This window comes from Micropterus salmoides, unplaced genomic scaffold (assembly GCF_014851395.1).
Source record: "Micropterus salmoides isolate LMB-PRFRI ecotype aquatic unplaced genomic scaffold, ASM1485139v1 Ms_hic_scaffold_18, whole genome shotgun sequence".
Lineage (NCBI taxonomy): Eukaryota > Metazoa > Chordata > Actinopteri > Centrarchiformes > Centrarchidae > Micropterus > Micropterus salmoides.
The window spans coordinates 6,021,229-6,038,439 of record NW_024040928.1 but is presented as its reverse complement, the minus strand read 5'-3'; the positions used below and the strand labels follow the sequence as shown (position 1 = coordinate 6,038,439).

Here is a 17,211-nt window from a genome sequence, read left to right as displayed (position 1 = left end):
TCGTGAAAAAATACTTAAACTTAGTCATAGCAACAAACCGCTGGAACTGGAAAGTGTAAAATATTCCTTTACTTTGAAAATATTAATCCAAAACCATATAACTAACTTCTGGTCTACACTTGGGGTCTATGTTGTCTTTGCATGTTTGTGAATCTGTGCGCCATGGATGTGTGCATCCACGCTGTGCGCAGTCACTGTAGGCTACCTGTACATCTAATCCAGTCTCAAGCAGGCTTGAGATACCATGTGAATTGAAGTGGTCTGGGTACTTAGCGCCATCTAGTGGTTGAATATGATCATTGACGTGGGAAGTATCACCTTTGCCTACAAAATCAGATCAGCTCTATTACCAAGTAGCCTAGTTTTTACAAAAGAAATTTGCTTTACTGAAACCATAACAAAACAGATATCAGAACCAGTAGTTTTATTGATGTCCAGCCATAACTTTCAAAGTTATGAGATTCTCCAATATCTGTATACCTTACATATATTGGGGAAAAATAAACATCTGGAGAAAACGGTGGTAGGTGGTGATGGAGCAGTGGATAAGACACATGCCTTTGGTGAATTTAGTAAGTAAAGTTTATTTAATATAACACCTTAGTCACACAGTGCTTTACAAGAGTAGAATAATGAAACCATATACATACTAAGAGACAATAATAAGACAAAAGCAACAACAACAACATAAAATACTAATAAATAACAATAAATCGACAAAACATTAAAACATCAATGTAACGATGACGGGATGGATGTGGTCTGACTTGTCTTGCTAGACCTGGTCAACAGCCTTGCTGCACTTGAGATGTTAACACAAACATGGTTACACAAACATCTCAAGTCAACCTTTTGCAGGTATAACGTCACACAAACTCAATGAGGGTTTATGAATTCATGGGTGCTATGTGATGTTATCACAATATCGGATAATAAGCCAGATAACAGGTACACGTGTAGTGTTAAAAAAAGTGCATGCCACTTGCAACATTTCATAAATCGGCTCACAAATCAGTAACACTGTTGAGTCAAAGTCCTTCAGTTACTCTTTATAGCCTACATATACTTCACCAAGAGGACTGAAGGTCATATCTTGTTAATGTGCAAATTTAAACCAAAGCAGCAACATTTACTAGGTGAAACTCAGCATGATGGAGAGAGTGCTCTTATTTGGACTCCTGGCTATAGCTGCTTCATACACTGTAAGTAATTATTAATGAATTATTTACCACAAATGATGTGATATGGCCGTTAACTGAGTGATGACTTTAAACCGGTATTGTTTTATTCAGATACCAGTTTCCCCTAAGGTACATGGTATGTCAAAAACTTACCTTTCTTGAAATGAATAACATTTGTTGAAAGGCCGTGAAAAGACTCTGAGCCATGTCTGTGTTTGTGTTACAGAAGTGTATAACAATGGTGAGGATGAGAACCCCATCCTGAACGCAGGTGAGCTACAACATTTCAGGTGTTCATTACCCCTTAACATCAACACTGCGTTCCTGTATTTACTAGACTAATATGTAAAATGTTGAGTACAACTGCGTGTTTATTGCTGATTGAAATATCATGTGTTGTTTTTGTGCCTGTGCTGCAGGATCAGATGCCAACCTGATTGAAGGGGACATTTTAATTCCTGTAAGTTGCATTTTGTTGGGGATCTTTTCCTACTTTTTAAAAAAAAGATTGTTATCAGCTTTGATCTGTTGCCATATGCAATCACATGTCTGACTGTCGGGACTGTGGGTCCTCTTGCTCTCAAGTAACTGCAGAGCTTGCATTTTTATTGTGTGTTTTTAATAGTCTTTAATGTCAGAGTTTGTTCAAGTACTTTTTCAACTCCCCTATTATGCTACAGAAAGGAAGGAATGCCCTGATTGACAAAAGATACAGATGGAAATTTCCAATCCCTTACATTCTGGGTGATGATTTGGGTGAGTTTCTTTTCAATCTTCAGTACACTCTGAACATCGTATAGACTGCAAACACAGACTGTCGTATGTATGGGCAACAGTTAGCCCCATGTATTATGGTTCCATTTGTGTCACACAAACAAGCACCGCATTTTTGAAAAAATAAAAACCTTGCAGTGTTCTTGGGTTATTTACAGATTCCTCAGAGTCTTCTTACCATCTGGATGAAAAATTCTGTCCTCTTTTGTGACTGTTTCCTTCACTCCTCAGATCTGAATGCCAAGGGTTGCGTCCACCAGGCTTTTGAAATGTACCGGCTGAAGTCTTGTATTGACTTCAAGCCTTATGAGGGAGAGAAGACATTCATCAAGTTCGAGAAGAGAGGAGGGTATGGCTCTTGTGTTATTACTTGTGTTTACTGTGTTTGCAAAAATCTTCTGTTGACAGCTGCTGCAGAATACATACCAGTCTCTTTCCAGTGATATCAGCTTAAATCATGGATTCAAGATTCTGGTGTGCATTATTTTGTCAAAGCCAGAACTGAAAATGGTGGCTACAGCGGACAGTTAAAGGATAATATTCCATTTAGCTAAAATGCTAATCTATTGTAACAGTATTACATTGGAGGTGAGTTATAAAGTCAGAAAACTGACTCAGTAATGTCTTTAAGACAGCAATATTTACCTAAAGTTTGCGAACATTGGCTAGCTGCTGATCATAGCAGACCAACTAAAACTGTAACAGCCCAAGAGTACTGTACTAAGCAGTGTGTTTCATGTCTTATTAATTCAACTTAATTCAACTTATGACGAAGAATCTAATATTTGTTCTCTCAAACGTTACTTAGTCTCATTTACAGTAAACCGTTTCAATATAATAAACAACACAACACTAAAATATATCTTTAGTTGGGATTAACACTTTATATCTACTCAAACTCTCAGTTTGTTTGTATCTACAGTGTAGCAAGAGTTTCACACATTAAGGTCAGTTTACTCCTTAAGAGAAGTACTACTCAGTACTACTTGAAAACAGCTGTGTAACATCCTCTGTGGCTCTGGAGGAGCTTTGACAAGTCTGACAAAATAATCCCTGGTTATGTCATCAGGGTCATCTTTGATAATAATATCTAGTTTGGGTTTGAAGAAGAAGACATGATGTTTACCAGGGTGTAGCGAACGAAAAGATACAATTGGTTAAATTATGGGAAATATAGGGTCCAGGCCTTTTTGGAGCTTGACCAAAAGTCAGAATAACTCGGACCTCCTCTGCTTTGATTCTGACCATTCTCTTTGAAATTCTTTTGCATTTTTAACCACAACTAGAATCACTTCTGCTGTCATAGGTGTTTCTCCAGCGTTGGTGACCAGCAGACTGGCCAGATTCTATCTTTGGGGCCGGGTTGTGACCACAAGGCGGTGATTGAACATGAACTACTCCACGCACTGGGATTTTACCACGAACAGTCCCGCACAGACAGAGATGATTATGTCGATATCTGGCTGGATCAGGTCACACCTGGTACGTTGAGGTCCAGAGATTCTTTTATCATTCATAATCTGTAAAAACTATATTTTACTACTGGGAGTAATGCTATGAAATGTATTTTTCTCTAGTTAGACATTTTAAACCCAGAAATGCATGTATTTAACTCTTATTTTGGCAATTTGTGTGGTAAGAGTGACTAAACGAACATGGTTTCCCGCAGGTCTTGAACACAACTTCAACAAATACAACGATGACTACATCACCGATCAAAACACGGCGTATGACTACGAGTCCATCATGCATTACAGGCCCTTCTCCTTCAATAAGAATGAATCCATCCCCACTGTCACCACCAAAATCCCAGAGTTCTACAACATCATTGGCCAGTACCTCGACTTCAGCAAGATGGACACCCTCAGGCTCAACCGGATGTACAACTGCTGTGCGTATAGGTTACAAGAGACAATTTCCTATGTTGACATGCAGAATTATTATTATTTGAGTCTATAGGAAGTCTGCTATGCACAAAATGTATCAAAGCTTTGAAATGACCTTGCAAATCGTCACCCCCTTTTCCGCAGCTGGTCCTCTCACCCTGCTGGATCAGTGCTCTTTTGAGTATGCCAGCATCTGTGGGATGATCCAGTCCTCCTCTGATGATGCTGACTGGGTCCATACCAAAAGCAGTGAGGGTGCAGAGGATCACACACTCCTTGGAAAATGCAGAGGTTAGAATTGAATAATGCCTCTTTTAAAAGTCTAACTAATGATTATTCCCAGTTCAGAGAGCATGAGCAGAAAATAAGCAGTATGCGGTCAAAGCTTGACTTATTTTTTGTGACTTGCTAGATGCTGGGTATTTCATGCAGTTCAGTACCATGACTGGGAAGCCTCAGGAGTCTGCTCTGCTGGAATCCCGAACCCTCTACCCCAAGAGGGCGCTTCAGTGTCTGCAGTTCTTCTACAAGATGACTGGAAGCTCCAAGGACAGGCTGGTGATCTGGGTCAAAGTGGATGATGGCACAGGCACCGTTCGTAGAATGAAGAAAATACACACCTTTTATGGTATTTAATAAGTGGGCATGTTTACGTCGGTAACAAGTTTCACCGCAGAACTTTGCATCGAGGCAAATATTCATTTGAATATTTGTTTAGCTGCTCGGTAGTAAAATTATTATTAGTTTCAAAAGTTATTTTTAGACATGAAACATACAAGACAGTGACTGTCAATATTTGGAATAGTGAAGTGAAGTTTGATACTGTGCCATTATTTTAAAGCTAAGATAGTCACCTGCTGGCTCTTGATTCATACTTAATGGCCAGATATGAGAGTGGTTCATCATTTCATCTAACCCTTTCCCAAAACTATTCCTGTACAGTAAATACTTTAACTAATGTTAAGCAAAACCTCACTACTTCACTATCCCAATGGTTAACGTGCAAATATTTTTGCCATACACAGTAGCATCTCCTCTTTTCCCTGTTCCCTGTACACAGCGGATTCTGACCACACATGGAAGATTGCCCATGTCGCAATGGAGGTAGGCGTGAAATTCCGCTATGCTTTCCAAGCTGTGCGTGGTGATCCCTCTGCATCCACCGGTGGCATCTACATCGACGACATAAGCCTGACTGAGACACGCTGCCCGAACGGCGTGTGGAGGATCCAGAACTTCTCCAAGATCATGGAAACGGCTGACATCAACACAGTTATTGACAGCCCTCGTTTCTACAGCCCCGAAGGCTATGGTTACGGCGTCCGCATCGTGCCGTTGTCGAGTTACACTGATTACACGGGGAACTATACTGGGCTGTACTTCCACCTGGCCAGCGGTGACAATGATGTGGTGATGCAGTGGCCAGCGGTGAACAGACAGGCCACCTTGGTGGTGATGGACCAAGACCCAGACATTAAGCTGAGGATGTCCACCGCGCGCAGCCTCACAACTGATATGATGAAGAGTAAGTGCTCCTTATCTATTTATCCCCAGAGCGATCAAGAGTAGGGCACAACGAGGACATCATCCATACAGATTCAACAGGCATACAACATAATAATAAGTATGCTTGGGGGGTGGGGGGTGGGGGGTCGTGTAGGTCAGATCTTTCATAGACTAAAACCATATTCAACTGGACACTGAAACTTTATTTATTCATCCCTTTAAACAAGTAAATGCTCTATGCTTTTACTTGCATAGCAACAAATATTACTTTAAAAGGTCAATTTTGAGCTTACGTCTTAACCACTGAAGACAAGATCTCCAAATGTTTTAGTTTAGTTGTTATAAACAGCACAGATGTTGCACAGTGGCCGGGGGGCGTGCTGGGCATGGGGGATGTCGGCTGGCGCCGGCGGCCTTAGTTTTTTCCGGCGGTTGGGGGGACGGTGACCTGCGTGGCGTGTTTGCTGCCGGGCTGGGACTTGCTGCTGGTTGGGGCACTGGTCTATGTTGTGTGCGTGCCGCGGTCGGTCCGGCCGCTGCTCTTCCGTGGGTTACGCTTTCTTGCGTTCCGTCGGCATTGCGTTGTCAACTATAACTATAACTAATATGGTATCCAGGTCATCATACTCTATACCAGGCTGCTGGGCAGGACAGGTTTAAAAAAAACAACAAAATAAAAACTTTGACTGAATGCTAAGGTCAGCATGCTAACATGCTCACAATTACAATGGTTACACTCTGACATTTACCAGGTACAGCTGAGGCTGATGGGTAAATAATGTTTCAGGACGCGTGACCTAATTCTGGTGCTCCATGAAATGGGATCACCAAAGTTATTGCAATTTATCCTGAAGGGGTGGCATGAATGTTTCATGTCAACCACATGATGATGCAAGTGGAAAAGTCAGGGGATCGCCAAAGTCATTAGGATTCATCCTCTGTCCAACATGAATGTCCCTACAAAATGTTTTGACAGTCCATCTGATAGTTATTGTTCAACAATATGAAGTCACATGTTGTTCTTCGATGACTACAGTATCGTTCAAATAGAGGCATCGCTCCTCACATGGCTCCTCTGTCTTTTTGTGTTCTCTAGATTCAGATGGAGAGTTGTTTTGGGACAATCCTTCTAAGGTGGGGACGTTTGACCCTTCCTGTAAATGCTACAGAGGTGAATCGTGGGGCTGGAGTAACTTTGTCAAGCACTTCGACCTCAGGCGGCGTAATTACCTCAAGAACGATGACCTCATCATCTTCGTCGACTTTGACGGTTAGTGGTCTGTGCTCAGTATTATAGTATGTGTTTCATGGCAGGAGGCAGTCATGACAAGGAATAATGTCTCTGTTCACAGATATAACATCGCTGATTAAAACAGAAGTTCCCATTGAGCCAAAGGAGTGATGTCACACATGATTTTATATCATGAGTAACTGGAGGTAAGATCCATTTTAAGGATTATATCACACTTGTAAGTGCACATGACCATGTGAACTGACTCTGTTGTGTTTGTGTTTACTGTTTGTTTTTTTTTCATTTGAAATAATCAGATGCAACATATGCAGCTGGGATGAGAACAACCTTTGAAGATGAAGAAAGGATGGATAATTACTGCTGTGACATCAGAATTCTGCACATAATTTACAACATATTGACTGTAAAGTTATATTTGTTTTATAATCTATATATATAAGTAGAAATATATATCAAGCTTTGGAAAAAGGTCATCATTTTGAACAACAAAGTTCCTTCTCACTGAACTATTGTCTTAATAAAACTATTAAATTAGCCTATTAAAGAACACGCCTGTGGTATATTTCTTTCGTTTTGTGATGCCAAAATGGCTGCCATGTGAGTGACCATTAGAGCCCATGAAATGAGAAGAATGCATATTTAAGTTGTAAATCAATAATCCAGTATTTATATTTGGATTTGTTATAAAAGGATGCAAAAAGTGAATATAACACAACAATAACCAACATGATTTAGACTGACTGCTACTCTTAAAAGAGGAACACCATAAAACACAATTAGATCAGTTTAGTCGTCAGTCAGCCTGTGAAAACAGTAGTCTTCTGTGGCTCTGGAGCAGCTCTGTCAGCTTGAAGGAAAAAACCCCGATGATGTCTTTGGGTCTTTGATGTCAAAAAGAGGCTATTGGTTGTATAATGGGAAATGTGGGATCAGGCAGTTTTGGAGCTTGACTTTCTAGCCTGTTTCCAAACCTCTAAATCACAGCCCGCATCTTTGTCTGGTACTGCAAATCAAATAGGTCTGGTGTAGTGACCGTGGAGGACAGTTTCCCCTCGTAGAAGCCAATTGATCATTCAGGACAAAAAATAAAATAAAAATACCACCCCCTCCCCTCGCCACAAGAAAATGGCTAACAGGAACCTAATGTCAGGCTGAATGACTGAAGCATAATAAAATAGAAAAAAAAAAGAGGCTAGCTTGACCTTTGCTACTTTGTTTTGTCCATTGTTTTTTTTACACCTGTGTCTGAGTCCCTGAACTTTATGGAAGTGCAATTAGAAATCACTCAAGTACCCCTTTGATATGAACTAAATCAGCTGCGTTGACATTTAACTAGCTAGCAGTAATAAAAAAATAAGAACAATGTAATATATCACCTTATCAGGTATTAGAGGTGTTATGGCACCACAGATTTAAGTGTCAGCACTTTATTTACTGTCCTATCCTGAGTTCTGCTCTTTATGTACATCTTTGCTCTCTACCCAAGAACTTTAATGCACACCTTGAAGGCGTCATCAATCTAATAAATCACTACAGGAGAATTGAATGAACTGAATGAGAAGTTTCTTTACGTAACACAAAGAGAATAATGTTTTGCCACAAGAAGGCAGCTCTTCCCGTCGTCCTGCACTGCAAGATTGCTTTCTGAACTACTACCCTACATGATGTGGTAAAAGATCAAAAGATCAAACCCATAAATAATATAATTGCCTGTTTTATTGGACTTAATATCAGTCCATATTAATCTGTTGGTGATCCCATTGTGTCTGTACAAGGCCAACCGTTTAATGGTGTCATCACTTGTAAATGCCAGAACACCTGATAACTAGTCAGTTGTGAAGAAGCAGCGAGGACATGTGTGAATTGCCTGTTATTCATTTAACACTATAATCCTGATCAAAGTTCCTCTCCTGCTGCTGTCTTTATGGGCATGTTTATACTGGCATCAGAGAAACACATATCTGTCCGGATAAGAACATGGGCTCTGGAAACGGTTTGGGGAAGATTGCTGCACTGATTGGAGTCTTTGTGGTTTTGAAGGTAGGGAATTTTTGAAGTAGTTGAAACTGAATCAAACTTAAATCTTTCTGTAGAAGGTTTAAATTGAGACATATCTCTTTTTGTGTGCTAGGTGCAAGCTGCTCCGACACGTACCGGTTTGTTCCTAGTAACTTCTCTGATCATATGCACATAAAACAAGCTTGTTTTTTTTTTTTTTTTTTGCTTTAACAAGAGATTTTTCTTCCAGGTGATAATGCAGATGCTGGTGAACTAAGGGACGACATACTTGAGATCAATAAGGGTAAACTTTTTAAGCTCTCTCCTGTTGATACATGCACTCTGATCATTTGCTTTGTTGACTGATAATTCATATGTACATATATGCATATACATATAAATATGTATTTTTCTGCATCTTTAGGGTTAGAACACCTGTTTGAGGGAGACATTGCTGGTAGTGTAAGTATACAGAGAGTCTGTGTGGAGAGATTCTGTTTGTCAAGACCCTAAAACACTCCTCAACACTTTCAATGTGTCTTGCAGCCCAGCAGAAATGCAATCCTTGATCAAACAAGACGATGGAAGTTTCCCATCCCCTATATCTTAACTGATTCTTTAGGTACACTGCGCACAAATACAATAGTAATACATTTCTACCAGCAAAAAACATTGTTGAAAATGTTAAACAATTCATTCATTCTTTTCCATTATTCTAGAACTGAATGCAAAAGGTGTGATCCTCCAGGCGTTTGAGGAATACCGTTTGAGATCCTGTGTGGACTTCAAGCCCTATGAGGGAGAGACCAGTTACATCTCCTTCACCAAGCTTTCTGGGTAAGCTGCAGCCACGCTGACTCAGGAATAATCTCGCCGGTTTCCGGTTTCACAACTTTATGGGCCATGCTATCAAGTCATCAAATCCAAGGCTTTTAAGAACAAAATATTAGGAAATGCAGAGGGGATGAAATGCTATGTAAAGCTCATTAACAGCACCAGATTGAATGTATTGTCATTAGAATTTTCCATCAATTCAGATGCTGGTCATATGTTGGAGACGATGGAATAGGCCAGAATGTGTCCATTGGGGCCAGGTGTGACACTAAAGCCATTGTGCAGCATGAGCTCCTCCATGCTCTGGGCTTTTACCACGAACAGTCTCGCTCAGACAGAGACAACTATGTCAAAATCTGGTGGGACCAGATTGAAGAAGGTGGGACACAATTATTTCGTTTTTTTAAATATATTATTTTTCAGGACTATTGACTTGATTTTTAACTTCCCAAATTCACAGATATACCTCTATGTCCTCAATGCTAGCTGCAGCCCTGGTTTTATTTGCAATGTGATAAAAGGCTGTATCTGTTTTGGCGTTTAGATTGTGTCTTTTAATCTGTCATGCAATGCATAGATAGTTTCCAAAAACTACTATATTGTAGTTTTTGGAAACTATTTATGCATATACTTTTATAGCTGTGGGGTTTGTAGCTTCTACATATGTTGTGTGGTAAAACTGAAGGAGTTAATATACTGTCACTTGACTATCTACATGGCAGTGTTACTCTCTCCTCACAGGGAAGGAGCACAACTTCAATAAGTATGAGGATGACTTCATCACCGATCTGAACACGCCGTATGATTATGAGTCCATCATGCACTACCGACCTCTGTCCTTCAACAAGAATGAAAGCATCCCCACGATCACCACCACCATACCATTTTTTAACCAGGTCATTGGCCAGCGGCTGGACTTCAGTGCTGTAGATATTACCAGGCTCAACCGCATGTATGACTGTGGTGAGTGTCTCCTTTCACATCTGCCTAAAGGTTAGAGAAAGGCAACTGGTTGACATCGTACTGTATATCCTGACAGGGAAAGTGGTCTGTACCACTTTGCTCAACATGGACAGTCCAGGTGTGTAAACTGCTGTGAGAGCAGTCACATTAGACCTGACATACATTTGTTTTCTCATCTTTAAACTGCACTAATCTGAACCTTCAGAGCAATGATGGATCAAAACTTTAATGTGAATATGACCTTTATAAGACAAAACTCTAGGCTGCATCTTTAGAGTCACACTAGAGAGATTTATACTAAAAACCTACTAATTTATTGCTCCTTCATATTTTCTTGATTATCTTCAAGCATGTGCTCCTCTCTGCCCTCTCTGTAGTGCTTTAAGCTTTGTAGGTTGACTGTTGATAACTGTCCTGTTCCAGCCAACACACACACTCTCCTGGACCAGTGCTCCTTTGAGCTGATCAACATCTGTGGAATGATCCAGAATGAGGAGGACAGCGGAGAATGGATCCAGACGCTGAGCACTCCAGCTGCTACAGACCACACCTTGGCAGGACGCTGCAGAGGTACTAAGCACATTTCAGACATCATACACAAAGGTATACCAAATATAAATCTCAACCAAATCTTAAAACCAACCTCTTGTAATCAAATAAACTGTAACAAAAAAAACTATCACACACTCCAGCTCCACACAAAGGCTGTCTTGTATTTATTTTATTTCATGATAAAAAAGGGGAGGGTTATGTTTTTTTCTGTGTGCTGAAGGAAGGGCAATCAATTTTTTTGAAAAAAAAAAAAGATTGAAGATTTACATATTTACTTCATAACAATTTGCTTACTTACAGTCACCACATTCTGCACGGTAAGGTAAGGTAACTACTGTAAAGTGAAATGTATCACAAGGAGTCAACAATCTAGTCTAATATAATGCATATTCAGCACAATTTGTAATGTTTACCATTGCCAATTTGGCGATTGTTAATTCCAGACCTTTTGTACAATTGGGGGCAAATTAAAAATGATTATGTTTCATTTACATTTTAAGCTTGAAGTATGGTTGAGTTTAGAAATTAGGGAGGAGGTTGCTGCAAGTTTTTGTCAAAACAAATATCCCTGGGGAGGGTCTTGCTATTGAAAAAAATCTACCATAGGGTTCTCTATCCCACTAATTTTTAAACATTTCCCAAAAACTTAATACATGTCAGTAATCAAAATACCATGGTAAGTCAATTGTAGAAGAAGATTGTCTTCTTAAATTGTCAAAATAATCTGTCTCATGAATAGGTTAATAATAGACAAACAACAAAAAGATGATCATTTTAAAATAAAACACCTCTAACAACTTAATCTGAATACAGAAAATTTTTTAAAGTATATTTAAATATGTATGTTTTATTCATGATGTGACCAAGTGTCCCCTCTAAAATGCAACACATTCTTAAAGAAAATGCATACTAAATTATTCATTTTTACTTATTATATCATAAAGCCTATATACAAGTGATGTTTACCTTATCTTATCAATTCCCAGAGTGTCTTTCAGAGTCTGGTACGCACAAACCATGATCTTATTCTAAACCTAACCAAGTAGTTTTAGTATCTAAACCTGACCAAACTGTGAAGTTTCAGCAGCAAAAGTCCACAGGCTGGATTCAAACCCGGGCCAGTGCAGTAAGGACTCCGCCCTTTATATGGGGTGCACACTCTACTAATTGAGATAACTGCACCCCCACTAGTTTATTTTTGAAAGTCTAATGTGATGAAGCATATTTATTCTTGCTAAGTTGACTGTGGAGCCCCACACAAAAACATTAAATGCCACCAGTGTGGATGAGAAAGGGTATTCACATATAATGTAACGTGTAATTAGATACAATTTGACTGACTTCCATAAATGAATATCTTGTTCAGTCTTGGATAAAATTTCATTCAGTTGCTTTCCTTACCACACTATTAAAATGCTTCTTAGCTTTGTATCTATTTGGGTAAATGCTGAATAATGTTATGTTCTAATCCCCATCATCATTTGAACTCAGTTAACAAAATATAATGGCCGCATCTCTTTTCAGATTCTGGCTACTTCATGAAGTTTGACAAAGCCGGAAGCAGTGCCTTGCTGGAGTCACGTATCCTCTACCCCAAGAGAGACGAGCAGTGCCTGCAGTTCTTCTACAAGATCACTGGAGCAGCTGGGGACAAACTGGTGATATGGATCAGGACCGATGATGGGACAGGGACTGTGCGCAGAGTCAGGAAGATACACACCATTACAGGTATTTTATCATACCATTCATATGTCAGTATAGAATGCATTACACTATTGCACAGTGCATATTAAATATTATCAATGCAAAAATTTTAATGAGACATGTCCATGTGGTGGTTAAGTTTATTGCATGAGTGTCAGACTTATTTGAAACATCATGTAGTATTGAGTAGGCTATAATGAATGAGTAAACTATTCACAATAAATAACCAGCCTTTTTATCTTTCAGGTGATGGAGATGATGCTTGGAAAATAGCCCATGTGACTCTCAAAGTGAGAGAGAAGTTCCGCTATTTCTTTCAAGGCATCAGAGAATCATCCAACTCCCCGGGCGCCATCCTAATCGATGACATCACTCTCACTGAGACCGTTTGCCCCAGTGCTGTCTGGCAAATCCACAACTTTACCGGCGTTCTTGCCACCATTCCTCTTGGCAGTCCGGTTAAAAGCAAGTGCTTCTACAACTCGGAGGGCTACTCATTCGGTATCAGTGTTTACCCAAATGGAAAAGAGAGTGCCTACCCAGACTATGTTGGCATAAGCCTCCATCTCTGCAGTGGGGAAAATGATGTAGTGATGCAGTGGCCAGCCCAAAACAGGCAGGCAACCATCGCTGCTGTGGACCAGAACCCCGATGTAAAACTGAGGATGTCTTCTACAAGAAGCTTCACCACAGGTAGGCCCATGTTACTGGCATCTAGGTAACTTGCCCGATTGGTTTAGCTAAATTACAGATATTAGTATAGCCATGATATCAGTGGAGCATTTAGCAAGCTAAATAGCCAGATATTATCCTCAGTGGTTGGTGTAGACCAAAACAAAACAAATAAAGAGTGAATATTGGACTGTAGTCATCAGGTCAGCTGAAACATGACTCCAAATGAATGCTGATGTTGCTTACAAAAGAATAGAGACTGGAGCACACTAATTCATTTGGTGCCTGTGGTAAGAAATTCTGGATAAATCCAATGCCATGACAAATTGCTTTTTTTTATTGGGTTCTTGTCACAGACAATTCACAAAGAGGAAAAAAAAGCAAAAAAAAAAAGAAACAATCAACAATAACTAAAGCAACAACATAAATAATAAATAATAAGTTCACAACAAAAAAAATGGAAGAAAACCACACCCGCACAGACTCCACACAGCATTTGCCAGGCCAGGGACTTAAGGTAGGGCCTTAAGGCAATAAAATGCCTTATTTGCAGAAAACAAAAAATCTTGTTTAGGTAATTGATATTTCTGAGACAACTCCTCTAATGACATCAAACAATTTTTTGCAAATAAGTTTTTAAGTATTAAGAGTTATTAAGTATTGGTGTAAAAGTGGAAGTTAGTTTAGTTCTCACTTAGTTCTCACTAGACTGATCGCCATGCCTTCAAAGTATTAATTGTTATAGGGTTTGCACAGTTATCTCTTATCACTTAAGACTCTTAAAAAAGTAGATCTCGCAATGGGTAATTTGCTAATGAGGACCCAGTATTGAGCCAGATGGAGGTGATATCATGCTTTATCCAGTCAGATATATACTTCAAATGAGCTCCTAATTGATATATCTTATGTTGGGCAACTCTAACCCTCCCATAGGTCCAGGCAATTGTAATACTGTCATGTTCAGTCTGGGCCTCCGCTTACTCCATATGAAGGAGCTAAGCAAACTGTTCAAATCCTTCAACAATCTATTTGAAAACAATACTGGTATCATTTGAACAGTATAAATCAGCCTAGCTAGTACATTCATTTTGTTCTCACCATCCAAAAAAAGGAAGTGAGTTCCAGCGCTGTAAATCTTATTTATATCTTATCTTATTTTGTCAAATAATGGAGCATAATTTGCTTTATACATCTGGCTAAATGAGGAAGTCATAAAAACATATAAGCAAAAACTGTTGCTGTAAATCCTGGTCAAGAGGCCCCGTAATTCTGGTGTTGGTTGAGGCCTTCTTTTATACAGTCTATGGTTGACTTGTTTTTTGCTTTTGTTTTTGGCCTTTCTGCTGTTTTGAGCTTGACGATATAAGTGAACTGTCCTTTTAGCAGTGACTCGTCGTCATGGCGCGCGTTATTATGTCACCTGGAAGAGAGCTGGTGTTGATGTAACTGTGTAAATGTATGCCTTGGTCTCAGTTTTGGCACAGAACATGAGAGTGAAGAAGAGGAGCTGAGTTAGGGGAGTGTTAATGGAAATGCTGGGAGTGACATGATTGAGGTGAAGTCTGCTCCTGAAACTCTGCTAAATAGCTCCAAATCATGTGCCATGACTATGTTACTACATTTTGTGTGGTTCACCTTTTGTAATCTCTTGACTGTGCCCGTATTCATTTTAAAAGACCATCATTTTCTGTTTGTTCTGACAAGAACTGTTCATTTTGGTCAATCTATCTTTGTATTATCGCTTACCTTGACACAGTGTTTCAACCACAAATATGTGGAATTCAGAGATGCATAATTGTTTTTGTGTTTTTTCCTTTACCATTTTCCCCCCTCAGACACTGATGCCCGCTGGAACAAACCTACAAATACTTCAGGAGCAGTGTGGGATGATAGCTGCCAGTGCTACCGCGGCAAAGACCTTGGCTGGAGTACATTCATTTCTCACAATCATCTGTACAGGAGGAGCTTCCTCAAAAACAATGACTTCATCATTACAGCTGACTTCAATGGTGAGAATCAAAGATATCAGCTCAACCCTCTGGCTATACTATGCTGATACACACAAATGTTTAAAAAAGATTTTCCACAAACTGTCTCACATTTATCTTATACATATTCAGTGAATTCTATATTCAAATCTTGCCATGTTAGCCTTAGTTAACATTTCATCAACCTGTTGTTTCACCAGATTTGACACACCTGATCGAGACTGAGGTGCCTGTCAAACCAGTTGCCCCAAGTAATGACATCACGGATGAGAAGCCAATCAGCGAGGTGGAAATGAGACTAGAGGCTCCAAAACACAGAGAAGCACGTGCTGCCAACCTCTGTCATCCCAACCCTTGTTTTAATGGCGGCTTGTGTGTGGAGAGTGGAGGGACAGCCTCATGCAGGTGTGTGTTTGTGTTTGCAGGGGGGGGGGGTATGCATCACTTGTATTTGCAATACCAAATGCAAACTTTTTTCAATTGTAGGAATATTTGAGTATTTTGGGATATTTTGGCCAGTCATCATTACCTAAAGATTGGAATTTACATCCAATGTCAATTAGGAACAAGGTAATGCTAGAGTAAGGACTTACATCAGGCTTGTTCCCCTAAGGGTTTAAATATTTAAGTGTGAAAATCAATACCACTCTATGTCAGAATGGAGCTAGACCCAGGAGTCAATTAGCTTTGCTTAGCATAAAGTCTGGAAGCAGAGGGAAGCTAGTTTGGCTCTGTCCAAAACTCGCCTGCCTGCAGTCCCGATACTGAAAATGTTTGGCATGTTATGAAACCAAATATACGACAAAGGAACTGTTGCTGAAATCCTACATCAAGAATGGAAACACATTCCACTTTCAAGATTACAGCAATTTGTGTCCTCACTTCCCAGACGCTGACAGTGTTGTTAAAAGAAGAGGTGGTGCAACAGAGTAGTAAACATGACCCTTTCCCAGCTGTTTTCAAACATGTTGCTGGTGTCAAATTGGAAATGGGCATATCACATTTCTCAGTTTCAACATTACATAATAGATCTTTGTGCTATTTTCAATTAAATATGGGGTTTCAGTGTTTTGCATTGCACATTTTGTTTCTGTTTACATTGTACATATTTACACAACGTGCCAGCTTTTTTGGAAATGGGGCTGTACAACATGTAATTTAAGAGTTGCAAGATGTTAACCTGTAAGCTTTATAAATGTGATGGTGGGTGGATTTTAAAATTAGCTGTTTCCCCCTGCTTTACGTCTAAGCTAACCACTTACCAGCTTAGTTTTATACTGAGAGTGAAATCGATCTTCTCATCCAATATTTAGAAAGAAATATCTCAAATGTCTGAAGATATTCAGATCGCTGCCCCCTGCTCAAGTTAGTCCTGCTCTCCAGGTTACAAAGGATTCGGCAGATTCAATACATGTGCCCAAAAAGAAGGTTTCAGTTCATAGTAATGATTGATGCTTCAGAAATTTTCTTTCAGTATAAAATAAATAAATAACTACAAATTCTGTCTGCTCTTTTAAGGTGTGCATCAAGCCAGACTACCTACTACACTGGTAAGAGATGTGAAGAAATGAACATAGACAGCAGAATTCTGGGAGCTCTGGTTGGTGGCACCGCAGGGACTGTAGTTATGACACTGGCGATCTTCACCATCATCAGGAGAGCTCAGTAAAACACACAGAGGAAGAATTTGTCCTCTGCATTCATTCAGCAGTGAAATCACAGCAAAAAGTGTCTGTAAGCATCAGTTGAGGAGAGCATCCATAGTTTGTGTCCTTAAATATAAAAAAACTAAAAAAATATAACATGAGGTCTGCTAAATTAATTCTGTGATGAAAAATGTATAGATTGGATTAAAATTTTCACAATCATGCACAGTGCAATAAACAATAAAACACTGGTAT

The 17,211-nt window shown here is 39.5% G+C and overlaps 2 protein-coding genes across 3 annotated transcripts; both read left to right on the top strand.

The window, feature by feature from the left end:
• The first annotated feature begins 721 nt into the window (after positions 1–721).
• Positions 722–7,148, top strand: mep1a.1 (meprin A, alpha (PABA peptide hydrolase), tandem duplicate 1). 2 transcript variants are annotated; one of them, XM_038726141.1, is made up of 14 exons: positions 722–1,202; positions 1,293–1,317; positions 1,408–1,452; positions 1,601–1,641; positions 1,862–1,937; positions 2,187–2,304; positions 3,262–3,437; positions 3,625–3,846; positions 3,986–4,132; positions 4,254–4,469; positions 4,902–5,366; positions 6,444–6,617; positions 6,700–6,784; positions 6,911–7,148. In XM_038726141.1, exons 1-13 carry the CDS (start codon positions 1,149–1,151, stop codon positions 6,747–6,749), a joined length of 1,809 nt encoding a protein of 602 aa, XP_038582069.1. In that variant the 5' UTR covers positions 722–1,148; the 3' UTR covers positions 6,750–6,784; positions 6,911–7,148. The 2 variants fall into 2 exon arrangements, with proteins under 2 accessions (XP_038582069.1, XP_038582068.1); XM_038726140.1 differs by having other exon boundaries at positions 724–1,202; positions 6,896–7,148.
• Positions 7,149–8,488: 1,340 nt separating this feature from the next.
• On the top strand, positions 8,489–17,210 carry mep1a.2 (meprin A, alpha (PABA peptide hydrolase), tandem duplicate 2). Its single transcript, XM_038727754.1, has 14 exons — positions 8,489–8,639; positions 8,731–8,755; positions 8,848–8,901; positions 9,022–9,059; positions 9,144–9,219; positions 9,317–9,434; positions 9,635–9,810; positions 10,173–10,394; positions 10,818–10,964; positions 12,471–12,674; positions 12,897–13,343; positions 15,158–15,331; positions 15,511–15,715; positions 16,829–17,210. Exons 1-14 carry the CDS (start codon positions 8,577–8,579, stop codon positions 16,977–16,979), a joined length of 2,100 nt encoding a protein of 699 aa, XP_038583682.1. The 5' UTR covers positions 8,489–8,576; the 3' UTR covers positions 16,980–17,210.
• The last annotated feature ends 1 nt before the right edge of the window (position 17,211 follows it).